This window comes from Anguilla rostrata, chromosome 5 (assembly GCF_018555375.3).
Source record: "Anguilla rostrata isolate EN2019 chromosome 5, ASM1855537v3, whole genome shotgun sequence".
NCBI lineage: Eukaryota > Metazoa > Chordata > Actinopteri > Anguilliformes > Anguillidae > Anguilla > Anguilla rostrata.
In genome coordinates, this window is record NC_057937.1 from 53,651,766 (window position 1) to 53,672,207 (window position 20,442).

The 20,442-nt window shown below is 44.7% G+C and overlaps 1 protein-coding gene across 1 annotated transcript; it reads right to left on the bottom strand.

Moving 5' to 3' along the window:
* Positions 1 to 771: 771 nt before the first annotated feature.
* Positions 772 to 18,630, bottom strand: LOC135255694 (neuropilin and tolloid-like protein 2). The gene is made up of 9 exons (XM_064337209.1): positions 18,142 to 18,630; positions 14,021 to 14,077; positions 13,418 to 13,558; positions 9,617 to 9,865; positions 9,044 to 9,091; positions 8,638 to 8,765; positions 5,906 to 6,134; positions 3,064 to 3,177; positions 772 to 2,541 (listed from the first exon to the last, which is right to left on the bottom strand). The coding sequence occupies exons 1-9, from the start codon at positions 18,149 to 18,151 to the stop codon at positions 1,937 to 1,939; spliced, it is 1,581 nt and encodes a 526-aa protein (XP_064193279.1). The 5' UTR covers positions 18,152 to 18,630; the 3' UTR covers positions 772 to 1,936.
* Positions 18,631 to 20,442: the final 1,812 nt, after the last annotated feature.

The following is a 20,442-nucleotide window of genomic DNA, read 5'->3' on the forward strand; positions in this document are numbered from 1 at the left end:
TTATGTAACGACTCCCGCCCCGCGACAGTCGCATTTGATGCGCCTGCATTTGACTGCAGTGCAGTTTGATTTCACCGCAGCTGGCTGTTGGGAAGGTTGGTAGCTACTGTGGGGACTGGCCAAAGTAAGTTGGAACAATGGACACCAGCTTCAGACATCACTGAGAACTGACAGGAGGAAAGTTTTGTATATTATGTGGGGAAGACATTTAAATCATTGTCTTTTTCTTTTATTATAATTTTTTTCTATACTGTGCTTGCCCACTAGATACCCATATCCATATGCCATAATTTAAATAGCTTTCTTTGTACATATCATCCACAGTGTACATTATACTACACTGCGGGCAGCAGTGGGCAGCAGTGTAGTATAATGGGTAAGGAGCTGGTCGTGTAACCTAAAGGTCACAGGATCGATTCCCGGTTAGGACACTGCCATTGTACCCTAGAGGCCTAGAGCAAGGTACTTAACTTGCATTGCTTCAGTATATATCCAGCTGTATAAATGGAGGCAATGCAAATGCTATGTTAAAAAAAAATTGTGTAAGTTTCTCAGGATAAGAGCATCTGCTAAATGCCTGTAATGTAATGTATCCATTCATACAGCTTGACATTTGCTGAAACAATTCATGTTAATTACCTTGGTACCTTGCCTGGGATCTGAATGTGCTAGCAGTGACAGTATGGTGCTAGGAAAATAGCGCAGATGTTTTCTGTTTTGGCAAAGCAAAAACGGCACATCTAATCATAAAAATAAGGGAAAATAGTGCTCTACAAAGAAAATGTGTTTATTTAGCATAGCTTCATAGGAGCTAGCCTCTTGTTTTTGCAAACGTCATTGTTCAGACGAGTTAAGAAATAGATGTTCACAATCAGAAATAAAAATATTATGAATAAGACTTTTTTTGATGTCAAAATATCTATAATCTACTAAACCATTATTGTCACTACAATAGATGCTATGTTATTAACATATATTTTACAAAATTACATACATCATAAAATACATTCTATAATACCTTAACCTATATGCAAGGACGTGAAAAATGACATTTTGACATTAAATAATTATTCCATTTAATTTTCATTTAAATGTGTATTAACATGTAATATAGTTGTCTCATTTACAATTTCCGTGCATACTAAAACCATATATTACCAGTCTGTGAAAAATGTTATATCAGTTCATCCTGGGAACAATGTTCATATGACTATACAGTCACACAGCTAATGCTGGAGCAATGAACAGACAGACACAGACATGTCAATGCAATGAGAGATTATAATTTTTAAAAATCGAAACAAAAACAAATAACCGAAAAGGGAACTAGCGCAGAGGACAGCTGTCCGTGATGTGCACGAGGCTGTGCGTTTCGGCGTTCTCCAGTGTCTGCCGCGGACACAGACGCGAGTTGACGGCGACTTCAACTGCCGTACAATTTTCCCTCATGCTCCCGTCGTTCACGTGTGCGGGCACAGCACATATCCGCCTATCTGCATATATCACGCGTGCGGTAAGAACGGTCAGCCTATTCAGAAGATGTAAAAACGAGTGTATCTGCACAATGCCACCTCTTAGCTGTTGCCCGTGATGTCCTGAAGCATATATTCAAGCAGGAACAAGACCATCTGTTTAATATGTAAAAAAACTATAATAAATGTGTACAAATAAATTATGGCCATAAGAATCAATCACACTGTGTAAAGGTAATATTCCAGCAAGCAATGAAACGCCCCTGATGATGTCATTGTCCAAATTTTCCAGTTGTTTTTATTTTTCATTTTTGATTTCAGTCTCTTGAATGAGGCAGGCTGAGCACACAGTAATCCACCCCATGTGACCAAAAAAACAAAAACGAAGAGCCAATAAATAAATGCGGCAGAATGACATGTCCCCCTCCCCCATCTCCCTCCCCCTCTCCTCCTCTTCCTCTTCCTCAGAAGTCCATGGACATGGAGCGGGCCTGCGCGGCGTCGCTGTTGTTGCGGTGCGCCCCCCCGCCGCCGCGCACGTAGATCTCGCAGGGCACCTCCTCCATGACGCGGTCCTCGATGACCTGCTCGGCGCAGTCGTGCGCCTGCTTGTAGCCGTAGCAGCTCTTCTTGTAGGTGCTGTTGAAGGTCTTCATGGGCGGCGGCTGGGAGAAGTCGTTGCGGTAGGGCAGCTCCATGGAGCCCAGCGTGGTGCGGCTCTGCTTGGCGCTGGAGGCCTGCGAGCCGCAGTGGTGCTCGTGGACGCAGCGCGAGGCCGTGGACGAGCGCCGGAGCTTGTGGTAGCTCTCCAGCTCCTCCGACAGCTCGGCCAGGTCCGAGGAGACGTCCTTGTCGCGCAGGGAGAAGAGCTCGTAGTGCGGCGGGTCGAAGACCTCCTGGAAGCCCGCCTTGTTGAAGACGGGCCGGCGGGACACCACCTTCTTGCGCGGCTGCTTCATCTGGACCAGGATGGAGATGATGAAGAGCACCAGGACCACGCCGGCGGAGACGCCGATGACCGTGCCGTGCGTTTTGGTGATCTGGTGAAAGAGGCCCTTCCCCCTCTTCTCTGTGGGCGGACAAAATGTTCAATATTTAAAATGTGCGCCTTTGTAAAATTTCTCCAGGCCTTTGCTCATCTGCTAGTGACGCACGGATAAACAAGCTCACGAAAGAAAAACCCATTCATCAAAAATAAAAGCTCCAAACAAAGCAACAGAAACATGTTTACTGAAAAACAACCTAAAAAGCCAGCAGCCAGTTCTCACAAACAGCTTTACAGTATTAAAAAAAAATGATGTAATAATGGGAAAGAACACACACATATAACTCACCGTAGCACGTGGGGCTAAGTGAGCGTTTCATTGAAAGGGGCGGGAGTGTTCCACCAGTCAGGGGCGGGCGAAACAAAAGCACCAGGTTTTATTCCGCTCATTACGGCTGCACTCGACGGTGCTCTCTGAAGCGAAAGCAATCTACCTTCGAATGCAGCGGATTACAGGGTGTGCACAGGAGAGGGTGAGTCAGGTTCCTGGAGCCTCGCAGAGGAACCGCAAGGCTGGAGCCCCAGAGGGGGAGAGAGGCCACCTACCCTTGCAGTGGTTCTCGTCCCAGGGGTACACGCAGTTCTGGACGCCGTTGCACACCAGGGAGTTGTTGATGCACATGTTGCTGTGGCAGAAGAAGGTGTTGCCCGAGCAGGGAGCTGAGAGACAGAACAGGGACATCAGAACGACAGCCACCTGCGACAGCCAATCAAACCTGTGAGCCTGGAGAGGGACCGAAAGACTGCGTACCGTACAGCCAATCAAACCTGTGAGCCTGGAGAGGGACTGAAAGACTGCGTACTGTACAGCCAATCAAACCTGTGAGCCTGGAGAGGGACTGAAAGACTGCGTACCGTACAGTCACCTTACAGGCGCAACAGACAGCACCCGAATGCACGCTGTACTGTACGTGCTGACGCCCCGGTTGGGGAGGGGAAAGGGTTAAATTCCAAACGCGTTTTTGTTTCGCTCAGGATTTTCGTCAGGCGCGGGAGGCAGTCAGGCGCGCTGAGGCGAAATAGCGGTTGAGTCATGCGGTAGGCGAGCAAACAAAACGAAAACGGCAGCAGTGTTTCGGCAGTGTCGGGTAGGGGGTCGCCCTGTCGCGCGCTCTGTGACCCCCCTCTCTGACATGCGTTAGCTGTTCCGAGCGGGTCACCCCTCCCCACTCCGTGTCAGCCAGCGGTACAAACCGGTGTGCGCTGCGCGCTGTGCCCACGCGGCGTCGAGGGGCTGACCCGAATCGCTTCTCGCATCATGAAAAGCTAAGCGGTTCTGACAGCGGGATGAAGGGTCGTAACGCGCCTCCCGTCACCAGAAACCGGAGGAGCTCCCTTGGCTCGGCGCTCCCTCCAAACAGATTACACATCCCCGGGCTTCACTGCGTCTCTCCTGAGTGTCAGCACACTGCAATCTCACCATTTAATCAGAGGCTTCGCGGACGCCTTTCAGGCCTGCTGTGGAGGTCGGCTGCAGTGAATGACATGAACTTTATATACGTATTAAAGGCATAAACAACATTATCCATTCAGGAGGGCACGCGTACGCACAACTGATGCTGCACTAGTTTGGACGACGCTGACTGTTGCATTTGACACCACTAGGGGGAAGCCAGTGTCTTGTTTATTGCATTCCCCGGAACACAAAAGCTCTAGCGGCAGTCTAATATCTCAGCGTTCCTGCGGAAGATAAATAAAACATTGATATTCAGTCCATGTTTGAAATAAACACAGCAATTAATTCTCTGGATTATTCAGGCATTTAAAGAAATCACCAGTGAGGCAGAAGAACAATTGCTCCCTCCGCAGCAATATTCAAGGCATCCCACAGTGCTCTTTTATCCGCATTTCTGTATTTCCAGTTCTGCTGAGAACATTATGTATCTGTAACATCTAAATTTAATTTACGGAGAGAGGAAAACCTATTTTTCTTTATAAGTGATAAAAGGCCAGTCAATTTTTCGTTTATAGAATTGATCCATTCTTAGAGAGAAGGTGTTCATTTGCAGCCAGCATATTAACAACTTGAAAACTTATTACAGAGCTTGAGAGAAAAATGCAAATTTATTAATGGAGTTTTCATCAACGTTTTCTTCTAAATGTATTCCTGATTAGGAATTATGAACAGCTTAGTCCCGAAACAGGTAACACGTTTTTAATAGCCCTTATGTCATATATATATATATATAAAGTTTTTAGTGTATGTTATTCATGACGACACAAAGCTTAAATCCTTTAAAGCACAACGATCCCACCCTCGCATAAGATAACCGCTACTGTTTATTGAGTTCAGCTGTTCCCATTGTATGCGGCCTAGTTCCTAAAGATACTCAGAACACAGGGAGTCAGGTTAAGGCCAGCCAAATTGCCCTACTTTGCTGGACTTAACAAAACAAGCACTCAGCTAATGGACTGCAAGCTCAAAAACAGTCCAAGTTTGGCCCCGGCTTCACAACCAGTATTTATTGTTGCTGATGTTATCTGTACTGTACCTGGCCTTTCAGGCCGTATCAATGCCTGCCACTGGTGTGCACGCTCCTGCAAGCAGGTGTGAGGGAGAGCATTGATTTATACACAACAGCCACTAATTCATCTGCTTTCAGTGTCATTCCATAAATTCTGAGAAATCTAAGGTGCTTATTTTGTTTACGACTTTGAGCAAACATGTTGACATGTAGAAACCCGTTGGCATAGCGAGCACTTATAGCCTTACGCTATTTCGATACGCATTTGGAACTCTAGTTTATTTGTGCTTATTATTTGCATCAGTGCAACGGCTTTTTGCTTCGCATATTGTTGGTGTCACACAAAAGCTTTTTTCCAACTTAACCTCTAAATTTTATGCATTCCGCAGATGTGCTCATCTAGAGGAACTTACATTCTTTACATAAAATCCATTTATAGTGCTGGATATTCACTGAAGCAGATTAAGGACATTGCTCGAGGGTGCAACAGCAGTGCCCCACCTTGAAATCAAACCTAGATTCTTGGAGTTACGAGCCTAGTTCCCTAACCATTGTGCTACACTACCATCACCTTAAATCCACCACATTAGGGTTGAGTTAGATGTTGTTTTGAACCAACTTTACAAGTATAAGTGTTGTGAGACATTTACAGTACTCAGAGCTGCAGGAGAACGTTAAGTGTGAACAAAAACCCAAAACAACAAAATAAAAGTATTATACGTGCCACTGAATATATACATATCCATATCAAGCTGATAACTGATCATTTAAACAGTAAATAAAGAATTAAATGGACACTTGGGCCTGATTTACTAAGTTTTAAATGATTCTGTACGTGCTAAAACTCTTGATTGGTCACTCCCTTAGTTGTGCTGACAGAGAAGAGTCAGTCGTGCTCTTTGGTCGGAGAAGCCGTCACTCACGGTCGACGAATGAGGTGAAGAGCATCCGGAATCGGCTGAGCCTGCTGTTCTCGTCGGCCCACATCCGGACCACGCCCACCCCGTTCTCCAGCATGACGTCACTGGCCACCGTGCTGCAGAACTTGGCCTTCAGGTTCTCGATGGCGCTGCTGCCGTCGTAGACCGCCACAAAGTTCTTCTTGCACTCGTTGGAGTGCTCCATCTGGTACTCCATGAAGCGGAGATAGATCTGCGACAGACAGGACACAGCCAGGTTCAGGACAGCCAGAAGCTAGCTGAAAGGTTAGGATGACGGTCACACAGATGTCCCGCACTCTGTCTCTGTTTTATTTTGGGGAACAGGCTGCAGTATAATCACAGGTATTCTGTTAGCCGTTTTAGTGTGTGGAGGTGGCTCACCCCCTTTTGTTTTTGAAATCACTCCATTCACACCACATACACCCTAGTCCTCTTGCAGCTGTACCATTAGTTTGTTTTTTAGTGTGTGTGGTCGAAGTCACATTTTAATGAATATCTTAATGGCACCCTAACACACAGCAGTCTTCAGTTTCCTTGGTTTTTTTTTCTTTTTCTAATGGTTTTATGTGCATATTTTGGAGTGGAAGGGTTGGTTTGTGTCGTAACAGTTTCATTTGTCAAATGGTACATTTCAGGTGCATCCTGATAAAGTGTAGGCTCTCGGGGTAATGATCCATTTGTGGTCTGGACTCAAATCCTGATGATGCCAGTGTGAGCTGTGTGGCTCGGAATCAAGCCTTGGTAGTGCTAATGTGAGCTGTGTGGCCCAGAATCAGACCCTGATTGTGGGGTGAAGAATCAGAGGAATAGAGGCTGCCGGGAGGCTCATTCGGTTAAGGCACCATGCTTTGGTGTATCGATGAGCCCTAGTCTCAGACTGAATTTGGACTGTGGCAGTGCAGTCTGTGGCAGGTAGCTCCAAAGGGCAGCACACAATTGCCTATTGCGTCACCCAGGGCACGGGAGGGTTAATTCGAATAGAGGTTCGCGTTTCATCGCTATCTAGTGACCCCCGTTCTAGCTCCTGTGAACTGAACGGTAAAGGCGCAAATGAAAGGTCTTCCTCAGTTTCCACTCTAACTGATCTGTAGTCTGCAGTGTGAAAAGAAGCAGCTGGCAACACCGCGTTTTCTGGAGACTAACCCTGACAGTGATGTTCGTGCATAAACGCAGTTGCAGACAGTTCACCATACCAAATTAGGCCGCAAATTGCACATGCTCAGCCCCATGTTGAGTTCCATTTGGGACAATGACATATTTTTTTTATAGACTTGGCTCTGTACTTCACAATTTTAGATTTGTAATCGAACAATTCACATGAGGTTAATTTTCAGCCTCATAATGCTTCCTTGACTTGCACTGGCACAGTTCTGGTCTTCATGTTGACAAACACCAATAACAGACTCCAAAGGCAATCAAAAGGCGAGAATCAAAACTAGATACTGAAAGCTATCTAACACCTGCACTAAGGAAGCAATTGAACACATCTGATTAGTCAGAAAGAGTTGAGAAGCCCTGAAATGGGGCGACTATTTATAAAAAGTGCAGTAATTTCTAAACGCTGAAACCAAAATGTATAAAAATACCCTTCAATAAAAGCCGGGAATTTATCCACATGTGAATTGTTTGATTATAAATCTAAAACTGTGGAGTACAGAGCCAAATCAATAAAAAAATATGACTTTGTCCCAAACATTATTTTTAAAAATGTACAAAATGAAAATAAAATGAGTGGCAGTAGTCTCTTAACCCAGGGAGAGAGAGCTGTAGTCAGAAGCTAGTGACTATAGTGACTACAGTGACAGAAGCTATTGTCATTGGGTGACTGCTGCATTAACTGTGCCAAGCGTGCAATAGCTGCAGTCCTCCAACTGCAGCTGGCTGACTGACGAGCGTAAAAGTATCAGTGACTTGCAGCATGCAGGAGGGCGCATGTACAAATGCGTTCTCAAGTCCAGTGTGACAGCTGAACCAAAGTCCAGTGTGAGAGCTCACCGCCACGTCGTGCAGGAAATGGAGGCTATTCAGCCTGTAAGCTCAAGCAGTAGAGCGGCCCTTCCAGTTCCACAGCTGCACGTGCCATAGCAAGGCTACCTTCTGCCTCCTGCCTCAGTTTAGCGCTGAAAATCACATCCAAACTACGGCGGCGACCCTGGAGCCTCGACAGAACGCGTGAAGGATTCTGGCTCCCGCCCCCGCGTTTTAACAGCGCTCTCCTGCAGGAGCCAGCTGGGCCACGGCAGAGACGCTCCTCTGAGAGCGGCAGCCGGGAGACGCTGAACAGACGCTACAGGTCGTCCTTTAATTCATTAGCGCCGGAGCCGCCGATTACAGCAGCAGCGCTCAGGAGAGCCGGGAGAGCAGCGGCGGGTCACCGACGGCGGTAAGAACAGTCATCAGACCGCCTCCACCCTGTGTTTACCGCGGACCGGGAGGGCGGATTGGCGGGGCGGCGATGTCGCTCTTGGCTCTGTTCCTGGTGGAGCGGGCGCAACTCTCCCTGCATTGCTGGTCTGGTACCAGATGCTGATTTAAGGCACCCTTCAACCTTCCTCAGAAGAGACGCGGCCAAGGAAGGTTTTTTTAGCGTGTTTGAGCGCTGAGCGAGGTCCTTCCCTAGCGGGGGATTTCTCTGCACTGCTGTGAGTAGGGGATAAGGTGCATCATTCTCTCTGTGTAGGGGGCGGATGCGTTTGGGGGGGCCGGATGCTAACCTTGGACTTTGGGGGCGCGCGGACCGTCCAGATGCAGTCCAGTGCATCGCCTGTTTTCACCTTCTGCGCCTCCTCAACCTGACTGGAGCGGATTACCCCATCAGAGCCGCTGACTTCAAACTGACAGTCTGGAGAGAGGGGGATGGGGGGCGACGGGAAGAGGGAAGCAGAGAGAAAGATGGTAAGAGTGGAAATAGAGAGCGATGATTACAGATAGGCAAAGTGACATGAAGTAGGGACAGAGAAGATATGGGGAGATGGTGTTAGAAGTAAAACATTCAGAAGAAGAAGAAAGAGAGTAAAAGAAAGGGGGGGCGGGCAAGAGAGAGAGAGTGAAAAAGAGAGAGATAAAGAGAGAATGCTACAAATTCTATTGGACAAACTACTGAAATGTTGGAGAGCTTACCTGGAATTGGATTTAGAAGTCCTCCCACATGAAGATGAAAATCTGGGTCTGGATAGATGAAAAGAGGCAGAATCACTTATATATGAACCAGTGGCAAAGATCTGCCATGTCTTTAATGGCAGAGCAGAAAAACAGGTAGCAGTGGGCCAGGTGTCTCCATATCTGGTTCTGGAGAGCCCCCTCAGCCATCAATGACCTGTCTATCACCTGTATTCACGTTGACCATAACTAGGTTCATTTTTGAAGTTCATGTTTCTCCAGTTCAGTAAGTTAATATTTGTTGATACTGACACTACACACTGAATATGAATTGATTTCTCAGACTACGATTGATAGACAGCAATCGTTTACTTTCTGTTGCAAACTCAAGGAAATCAGGCACTTGAATTAAAAGAAGCCAAACTTAGTGTTTCCCTTAAAATGTTCCCTCAAGCGCAAAACGTACACAACAAACAACTCAGTATGCGATTTCAGAGCTTTATATTTTAAAAAAAATGCTGGACAGGTCAGGCTTTCCACACCTAGGACGGGAGAAAGGGGCGTGGTCCTGGGCGGGGAGGTTGCCCCGGTTACCTGCGATGAAGGCGTATTTGATGCGGAAGCCGAGGCCCTCCAGCTCCTCGTCGCTGGTGAACTTGATCCACATGAAGCGGCCGGTGGAGGTGACCACGCCCGGGCTCTTGGCCCCGCAGAAGCGGTTGATGAGCGGGGAGAACCCGAAGGGCCCGTCCCTCACCTCGATGTGGTCGAAGCGGCACTCGAAGGACGGCTCGATGTAGTACGTCTTGTCGAACGCCAGCTGGATTCTCTGACGGGGGAGGGCTGGTGGGAGGGAAGGAGGAGGGAGGGGGCGGGGTTTCAGAAGGCGGCTCTCTCAGTAGTACATTGCTCTCCTGCAGTGCAAGTGCAGAGCAAGCAGCAAGTACAACTACTACAGCAGGAAGGTCACATCATTATTACCGATATGCTGTTTATATATATTCACAAGGTTGGCAGCAAAATGCTTCTTTAGAATGCAGCACACTCTTTAGATGTCATGTTTGCTCTGCTAAAAACTGAATAATGAGTTGGCTAATTATGTCAATTAAGAGCAGAGGTTGGAGCAAGGAGAGTACATGTGATCCTCAGAGAATCAAGCTTGACATTATTGCCTCAGGATACCCACTCCTCCTTAACCAATCAGAATGATACACCACAACTCTAGAAAAAGCTTAATAATACCAGATCCAAGAAATCACAAAATGAAATCCATTTATAATGTGCTTCATTTTGCATTAAGAGTCTCAGTAATTTTTTTTCCCCATTTCTTCAATAACATAGCATCATCACTCTGAAACAATTTAAAAAGGTTGTTTTGGTTAGGCATAAATGAATTGCTTGCTCACACTGATTGCTCAGATTTAAATGCAATTGGGGTTACAATAAAATCTGTGGACAAATGTTCATACATTTCACACAGGTGATTTCTCCTTGTGAGGGACACACCCAGAATCCACAAACATTCTCAGGAATAAAGGGACAGTCGGGGTACATTTTTTTATTTTAGGGTACAAATTTGCCAAATATATCCTGAAAGTACAATACTGTTCTATTTGGGTACTAATAATTACATTTTCACAAGCAGAAAAGGTAAAATAAATAAATTATGTATTGCTGGGTAGAATTTTATGCACCTAGGGGGTACCACCCCAGTGACAAGCGTTTGTATCTTTACGAGAACTTCATTTCTAAGAGTGAAGGAAACTTGGGCCTTTTCTGGATCTGGATTCAAAGCACAGGTCAAACAGTGGGGGCTGAGGCCGGGCCGCTGTGACAGATGGGGTGCAGATGTTGCGAACAGCACGATCCCGCCATGATGAATAAAAGGGCGGTGAGAGAGGGATGACAGGAGGGATGAAATCTGTCTGCTGACTATGACGGTGTCCAGCGTCTCCCGGCAACCGTGACTTTCGGACTGACAGCAGTGGAGACGCCGTACCAGCAGGACAAAGGGTAATAACTAAAGGTCAGACAGAAGAGCTCTCAACCTTAGGCCACTCCGAACAATCCACTGCAAACTCATACAAAGTCTACTGCACAACCTGCTATATACCCTGCCCAGCACAACAATGTTTTAAGAGTCCAAGAGGGATAAAATACACTCTTTAAGATTTAAATGTACACCGCACCAAACATTTTACTGTTCCTAAATTTTTTTCCCCCATTTGCCACACTGATCGCCGTCGTAGTCAACACCACCCGACGCTCTCCACCCACACGCAGCACATCCTGAGCACACTCTTCCACACGCACGACGGCCTTGCGATTCTGGGGCAGAGTGCCAGGTGCGCACGGTGGCAGAGGCAGTGACTAAGAATGACTCACAGACAGCAACTCCAAACCGGCCGCATGGGCGGTTTGCTCCTCCATTTGGGTTGAAGGGAACACAAAGTAAATCGAAAACAATAATAAAATGAGCCGAGGCAGAGAACAGGTCTCCTGACGGGCCCCGAAAAGCAAACCAAGAGCTCCCCAGGCGACCGGAGCCTCAAACACGCCACACGCCAACGCGGGTCTCCCCGAAAGCACGGGAGGCTTAGCCTTAGCCTTTCTAATGGGCCTGTGTGAGGGCAATGAGAAACGCCCGGGTTGATTATCAATTAGCCCCACGACCCCGGATTAGACTTCTCCGCTGCACGCGTGGGAAAAACAGTGCCGTGTGAGGTGAAAAACAAACCCCGCCCACTTTTTGGAATGTAGCCAAGTGAATTCACATCAGTCACACGGACTTGCTGAAGACGGGTCTAAGATGAAGACGGCGCAACTCACGCTGTGGAACAGAGCGGTTTACCTCTCAAAGAACGGACTCAAACACATTTTCGGCGTTCTCCATTTTGTACCATACTCAACAAAGGCCTTAGCATTGCCGGGCTGCGAGGGAACATTGTTGATCGGGGAATATAAATTATGAGACACAGGATAAGGTTTGAATGGCTAGAAGAGGAATAATACACCAAATATGCCACGTGAACGCAAACTAGAACAAGTCCCTGACACCCTCACCAACGTCTCAGCTGGTATGTCTCTGGCATACCTACCGCCGTAACAATAAGCGATTTGCCCAGACAATAAGGTGAGAGTGTCTAGAGATCTCTCGAGCTCTTAAAATCTGGGTCCTGAGAATAATTACCAACCAACCTCAACTGCAGCTTCTTGTGCCTGTGGGTCAGTCTCTGTCTGGTCAGTTTTGGGAGACAACGGCAATCTCTGACAGTGGCCAAAGAGGAGGAGCAACCCTTTCTGCTCCTCCCATAACCCTTCTGACATCACAACTCTGTGCCATCTACTACACTTCCCTACATGGTCCACTGTACATTAAAGATGAGACTGAACACTGATGTAGTAAACACCATCCAGCATGGGCACTTATTTTTATACAGCACTGCACACTAACACATCCTGCTACTGATAAAACTACATATAATATAATATAACTATATATATATATATATATAACTTCGCTTTTCCCATATAGTAATACTCCCCAATAACACTGATGTACCGCAACATTAACGTCTACACACCTCACAACCATATATGTGACATATAAAGGGTTAATTTAGCTTTAGAATCCATAATGAGCTGTAAAGTGGCAGATTGCAAATACCCTTAATTGCAAGTATGATGTAAAAGCATAGAGTGGTATGAACCAGGAGATGTTAATGGAGTTTTCTGATTGCACTTCTGCTCACATATGTAATCCATTTTCTCTCACAGGTCCAGATCAGGAGTTAAGATTGAGAGGTGGTGCTCACCCATTGCTTTTCTTCACTTAAAACAGAAGCCCGGGAAACATTTTGGTGGACCGAGGGAGCAAGGATCATAGTTCAGGTTTTCACCACTGTAGGCTCTGTCCAATTACACAGAAGTTGATGTGATCCTCCTTTATGACTGCTTGGCTTGGCTCTTTTGCATTTGCTAATGCTTTTTAGCTTGGCTTATTTACATTTCTTAGCGCTGTTCAGTTTGACTCATTTGCATTTCCTAGCCTGCTCTTTCTATTAGGCGAGATTCATTGCTCGGTGAGAGTGAGACCCAGGTTTTCTTGTGAACCTTTCAGGAGGCAGCTTTAGTGGAAAAGGGCACCTGAGTTCCACATCATCAGCTTGATTGGGCTACACACTTAACAAAAGACAAGACAATGCTAATGTTGCCTGGAGATAGAGAAATGCTAATAACATCAGAGCTGCAATACGGTTAATGTTTAAGTTAATGGATACGACTCCAGGGCTCTATAGAAGCATTGAGAAAGCAGGTCCAGGGGTGAGAGGGGGCGTTCTTTGACTGGCTGTGTGCATGCTTTAAACCAGCTTTCTGAGCACAGAGGCGACATACCTTCCAGGATGTAAACGCATTCCCTGTTGGGGGGGTAGGTGTTGGGGTAGTTTGGGGAGGTGAAGAGGCCCCCGTTCGAGTTCCGTATCCACGTGCCGCACTGCCCGCTGTTTTTCGACGTGTCGTCCACATTCTGGAGCTCTACAGGGGCAAGGAGACATTTTGCTGGGAAAATATTCTGTTTGTGCAAAGAAATTTTTACCCATCATATTTATATTTATTTTCATCTTTTATTTTTTAACCCAATTGTGTACAGCACCATAATATATTATTTAACATTTCATTAGACATTATTATTTGACAGAATTCTCTCATCTAATCAACTGTCAGTTTGCTGGACAGCCCCAAGGTCATTATGGTTAGTCACTCATTATCTAATCACCACTTAATCACACCCAATTGATTTGTCATAAAGCACAGCTACAGACAAACTGTGGAAAAAACTGAACTGGAAACTACAAGTTCTGTTGCCCAAAACTCATGGCTCAGATAGACATATTAGTAAAATAACTAAGATTAGTTTTGTATTTGCAACAGATAACACACTATGTTTGTGTGATAAGACAATGATAAAAAAAAAAATATATATATATATAAACAAACCTCTAGTTTTCTGTGCCAGGGCAAAGCCTTCTTCAAGGAGTATGAGGAGAACCCAGGCTGAAATAAAGCACATATAATTTCCATTTTGTTTATGAATACTTAACGCTCCCATGCCCATGTTTATTAAAAGATATGACAAAATGGGTCTGGGACTGTGGAACTTTTAAAACATGCAAGGAAACATATTCATGCAATGTCATACCATCAGAATGGACTATGTGTACTGACGAGAATCCGTGAGAATAAATAATAGACATAAATAATTCAATTAGGACTTCCATTTAGTCAAGAGACGAAGATATTCAAGGGGGTATCGTATAGTCTGCTGAATCTTCTACTAAGCATTTACTGAACCATTTGTTCGTTGGTCTGATCTCTGATTTGAGATCAACGAAAAACGAAAAAGAAATGGCTTAGAGCACAGCCGCAGAGATCCAGGTAGAGGCTTAACTGACAACCCCATGCGGAAACCGCAGGACCTTCGACCAGTCCACACACTACCTGTTCGTGGCTGCAGTTGTTGACTTTGTACTCCGGGAAGGGGGTCCCGCTATTTATGTACTGCTCCAGATGAAGCACAAATCGATCAAAACCATCGCTACTCTCCGCAATAAGCTGTGAATCACCGCAAATCCCGCTGCGACCATTCCGCAGCAATGTGTCTAAAAACAGGACAATAAACAAAGCACCACGAGTAAGGTAAATCTATCTCCTGGGGCGGCTCTACTGTTACGAGAAATCCACCACAGATAAAAGATCATCACAAATAGATCACGTGGTTAATTCATGCATATATGCACATTTTCTGTACACTGTTTATTCATGCGTTCCACTGGGCGTTCTAATAAACACGAGACTGAAAGAAGGTGACCCTCCCACCAAATAAATTCAAACATAAATTGTTTTTCTGTAGCCTACTGCAAACTACTTTAGATAGATTACAGCTACGATCTTTAAAAAAAAAAAAAAACTCAACGCACTGAGTAAGCGACCCCAAGAAAAGCGACTATTGCTCACCACAATATAACGTTGCACTAAGCTGATCCTGGATCAGCATTTGGATGGAAATGCTTAACCATTCTCGGTCAGCTCAGCAGCCGATATTCAAACAAGGCACGTTAAGACTGGAAAGACAGTTAAGGCGTACAGGCCTGAAATGCGACGAGTAAGAAGCTGTCATCAGCAGAGCCCCAAGGCTACTGTACGCGCGCTGTCAGCGCAATACCACACACAACCTCTGTACACTTGTCACGCCACAACTCCGGGTAACTGCTGAGATGTCCTTGATTTGCTACAGTCTGCTTCTAATGCGTCTCCTTCAGCTTGCGGAGACGGTAACACTGAGTCCGAAATCTCTCTCTCTCTCTCTCTCTCTCTCTCTCTCTCTCTACCCTCCACTTGCTTTATTCTATCTCTTTCTATTATTCTCTGAACTTATTTCATTTATCTGCAGGCATGGCTGGAGTTATAGTTCAGGGAGTACGGCCAACTATGATCACGTGGCACATAGTAGGAGGGAACCCATTTCGCAGTCGAGTGCCGTTCAAACCGCCCTGGCATCAGTGTCCTTGACAACACTACTCTATGCTTGGCAAACTGAAGCATCATTGAAGCGCTTTGATAAGTTAATAGCATTTCATACCTCATCCAAGTTCACAGTGTAACAAAACTACACGAAAGGCCTATGACAACACATGAAAGCTATTGATTTAAAACGTCTTGTTTTGCAGGAGTGTTCTAGACCAGCTTTCCTAAGGCAACAGAACAATTTCACAGAGAGAATGTGAGAAGAATTATAGGGAGGCAAAGACATGGAGCGGATGGGAGCAGACAGTGAGATAGAAGTCGTGTGTAGCCATTATTACACTCGAGGAAACTCTTTTCACGCCATTCACTGACATTTTATGTAACAATGTGCCAAATGCCCCGAACCTTCAAGGCATGAATGAGATTGATTGCACTGTTACGGATAATCAATCGATTTACATGAAACACCGTTCTCACCAATAATGCATTTTTGATCGAGAATTTAAAATGTAAAATATTCATAATATAGCATTTCTCCAAGACTTGGTGTAAATTAGATTAATTGGCCTTCCGTGTAACATTGAATAAAAGTGGATGACATGCACACGCATGCATAATTACACTAATGATGCTGGTATGAATATTATATCCTCGAATTGAGTTTATCGGGTCAGAAACCAACTACTATGTGAAAGGTGTGTTGACGATGCTGTAATTCTAATGTCATTTACATGTAGAATTCGTACAAATACAGCAACACGTCACATTGGTGGGGGATTACAATTCTGTTTTGCGATGGACGCCGGGGAGAGGAAAAGGCGTTAGTGGAGGCACATCGGTTTGCTAAACGTTTCCTGATTCGTGTATGATCTACTGAAATATAAACAAGCATGCTTTTGCAACAAAATTAATTCGAAATCAATATTTTCAGTAGGTCTACTCTTCATTTCCATTACAAGCATTTGCACTAAACTTTACAGTAGGCTATTCGTGGCAAATTAAACAAACGTTTTAAAATTAAAACGAAACTGAAAAAACAAAGAATCAGATATATATATTTATGTTGTGACAGTGACATAGCCCGAGACAAAGGAAAACACGACTAAAACAGAAAAGAAATAGGTTTATTGAAAAAGTTAAATAAATACGAACTACGTAACGTAGCCTACTTAATCAATTTTCATTTAGAAAACAAAGCATCGATGTAAAGACTGAATTCCTGTTGGATGCAAATCAGTTCCACAGGGAGCAAGACATATAAGAATAATATCGTGAGAATGATATCTATATGCATAATGGTGTGATTTTTCTAAAGTTGTGGTCACACAAGTCGCATTATGATTATATAGGCTAGGCTACACATATTCCTCTATAGATTGTAAGTGGATATGTCCTAACATAAAGCGCATTTGTGAAACCAAATGTTACTATGGAATAATTATCTGCTATGAATCCACCCTCATAATTCTTTATTTTTTTATTATTTTTTATTATTACGGTAGACTCCGTAAACTACATATTTCACTCCAGGGCTTCAAAGAAGACCCAATCTGCAACTGTGTTTCGTGACCCAAAAGTCAGCGGGAGCTGTCACTTCAGCACCAACCGCCCGGGTAGGCTACTTCTGTTCCACGCGCCTAAACTAGAGCCAAAAAAACCAGCATTTGTTGGAACGTCGCATCTGTCACCATACAGTCCCACGCGACGCCTGCTGTCGAACTGCATTCATGTCTGAGGAAACATATTAGGCTAAACAAAAACTGAGAATGTTATTTAGCACCCGCGATCAATTTTACATTGCAGAACTGATACTAAGCAGGGTTTTCCTCGACCCTCCTAGGAGGTCGTGACGGAAAGGACATGTAGCCAAACATCACTTTTTAATCCGTCATTTCACGTAGCTCGTTTATCATGAATCAATGTTATTTGAGAACCGCGAAAAATATTAAATTAACAACACCGAGCCAGTTCACGTCAATCGTAGGCCTATATTCTAATTAGCTGCTTGGATTATTTCCCCGTATCGGACGGGTGATATGGTAGTAAATCGTTTTATTTGCCAATTATCGCTGTGTGATCTTCGCCACAACAGCCGATAAAAAATTTAAAAAATGAAGCCAAAATCTTGCTCTGACGGCTCTTCACATTAAACCAGCAAACCAGATATCGTATATTAATCAAGAAAAGTAAAATAACACGAGATACGTTTTTTGTGTTTTGCTGGACGAGTCGACATTAAACTCCAAGTCGATAATTTCGTTATTATAGCCAAATCAAAGGTAGCATCAGCTTTCCCTGTAGGTGGCGATCTTATTCTGTGCTTGCTCTAAAGAGAAACAGTGAACAACTTGCAGGGAAATCGTATTTTAAGACGAGAACAACTCACTGTTTACCCAAACATATTCGTAAGTGGGGACAGACACTGGTATCGCCAGAATTATCAAAATGCTTTTTTGGCAGGGCAGTCTTGCGTTACTACCATATGTGTGGCGGTTAATATATCCGAAAATTAGCTACAAATTCTCGAGACATAGGCTATGTAAACACCTTTTCATCAAAAAGCACAGCCAGATTCATCGCTCAACGGGACTCACCTCCGTGCATTGCCTTTTCCAGTGTAATTCCAAATATGCCCGCCTCTATAGCCGTGGGATTCGCTTTATCTCAGCATTTTGTGAATCCACAGCGCGAAGTCGCTTTTGAAAAATCCAACTTTCTTCAATCACCATAATCCCACCGCTCATGCACAATGAAACCCGCACGGTATGTCTTCCCTGTGGAAACCAGCAGCTTCACCCAAATTTCAATGTGCTCTGCTTTTAATCCCATTAAGAAATGTCAAATATTTCCAAACGTAGCGTCAGCTTCCATCGCAGTAAGCGTATCCAGCGATTGTCTATATGAGCGCGGGAGGTCTGCCAGAGTCACTGCTTGGAGGAGAGCGGAGCGCGTTCTTGGGTTGAACTGAGACGTTCACTCTAAATGAGGCTCATTTAATCTAAGGGCGCTGTTTGCTTGAATGAGTGGCTTGTACGCATGCACCCTTAGCCGAGGGAACGGTTCGAACGCATATACACTCCCACCCGCGTACCGCTCATACGTGGAAGCGTCGTTGAGGCGATAACACACAGTAAGGGCAAATGAACAGTTCATCTCTTTTTAAACCAAGTATGTCCAAATGTCCGACAAGAGCCTACTCACCTATGGGAATTATGGGCGCATACTGAGCTGTTTTCTCACAGGACGTTTGATGATACTACCCAAAACTGTTTCAGAATAAAACAGTGGCGTGAAATATTTGAAAAATATGCATAACAATGTCAGAGAAATGTGTCAACACTATTTGATGCGTATAATTCACCAATAATGGAAACATATTCATATGTCATGACATTTCCTGGCAGTGTAACATACCTCAGCAATTATGTATATGTGTGAACTCTCATGTAATTATAAAACCTTTCATTTCATTTTATGGACTTAACAAAATCTCCATCATTTACACGAAACAACACTGCATAGGTGCTTGTAAATGTTGTCTGAAGAACCGCGCGTAACTAACCTTCAGAGCTTTAATGACACTTGAACAAGGCGGCGACTTCCTCCTTGGTAACCAGTCGGTCAGCTGGAAGGATGGCTGACCCATTGGCTACCACGTAGGTAACACATTTGTATTGAAACGTACGGTGAACCAAAGTAGTTAAGGAATCTGAAATAGTAAAACGGCTGTCGGTTTAAAACCAGGATGGGGCACAGCTGTTGCACCCTTGAGCAAGGTAGATGCTCTGACTTGCCTAATGTACGAAGATGTAAAGTGGACATCTTCACTTTGGATAAAAGTGTCTGCTAAATAAATGTAAGGTAATAAATAAATGTAATGTAATGTAATGGACAGCATGAAGTTGAGTTGAAATGGACGAGACATTTGCAGCATTTCAGCACATTTAGTAACGGAAGCTAAAATGGTTTCCTTCATAGTAGTAAAACAGCGAGAACAGCTGCTTGGTTCTCATCACAATGTCACATGAATAGCCTATTCAAGTAGAACAAATGTCTCTAATAAACGTTTGCTCCGTTCGTAGGGACGCTTGCAGAGGGACCAAACTAACAAAGCAAATATGATTATATAGGCTATACAGTGTCCTCCAAACATATGGGAATGGTAGAGTGAAATTTATTTTTGTTAAATACTTAAGAAGTTTGTATTTGAGATCAAAAGATGAATATGAGACAAAATTAGAGACTAACAGCTTTTATTTTATGGTATTACATGCGTAGGACCGATATGCTTTACCATTTTACAGAAACGGCTGTTTTTGTATTAAGTCCCCCCATTTTCAGCTGTGCAAAATTAAGTTTATGGAGGTTAGGGTTAGGGTTAGGGTGTAGAATATTACGATGGCTCCCCCCATCACAGTACATGGACTGCGTGGTTGGTCGGGGGAGACCAAGGGCATGCACGGGCCTAGGCCTGTCGAGCACAACTCTCAATCTTGGCTATAATCCGCGATGAAGGTTTGCTAATTCAACGGGAGTATGTCCTGGTGAGAGAGAGGAGTCTTTCACCACGGAATTGCGCTGGCTACTTTCCATTGTCCTAGGACAATACACTCGACCAGTCCACCTCCATGCTACCATGTACACGATTTTATGTTTTAACGAGAGGGTGATTATGGTGAGCAAAATAGGAATCATGAGCCGCGAGATTGCGTCGGCCACGTTCCAGATGTCCAAATAGTTCCCCCAGCGAACGCACGAGCTGGCAAAAGACCGATCGGCCGAACGAGTGGCCGGGCGATTACACGAACGAATGGTCATGGCGACCAGACGAACGCTTTCAAAAGCCCGGACCAACGAACGAACGAACGGACGATCGAACAGCCGAGCAACCGAAT

Coding starts and splice junctions, on each gene's coding strand:
- LOC135255694 (XM_064337209.1), bottom strand. Junction 9,092..9,616: donor CAAATACGCCTTCATCGCAG/GTAACCGGGGCA, acceptor TCATCTATCCAG/ACCCAGATTTTCATCTTCAT. Junction 6,135..8,637: donor GCGCGCCCCCAAAGTCCAAG/GTTAGCATCCGG, acceptor TGTCTGTCGCAG/ATCTATCTCCGCTTCATGGA.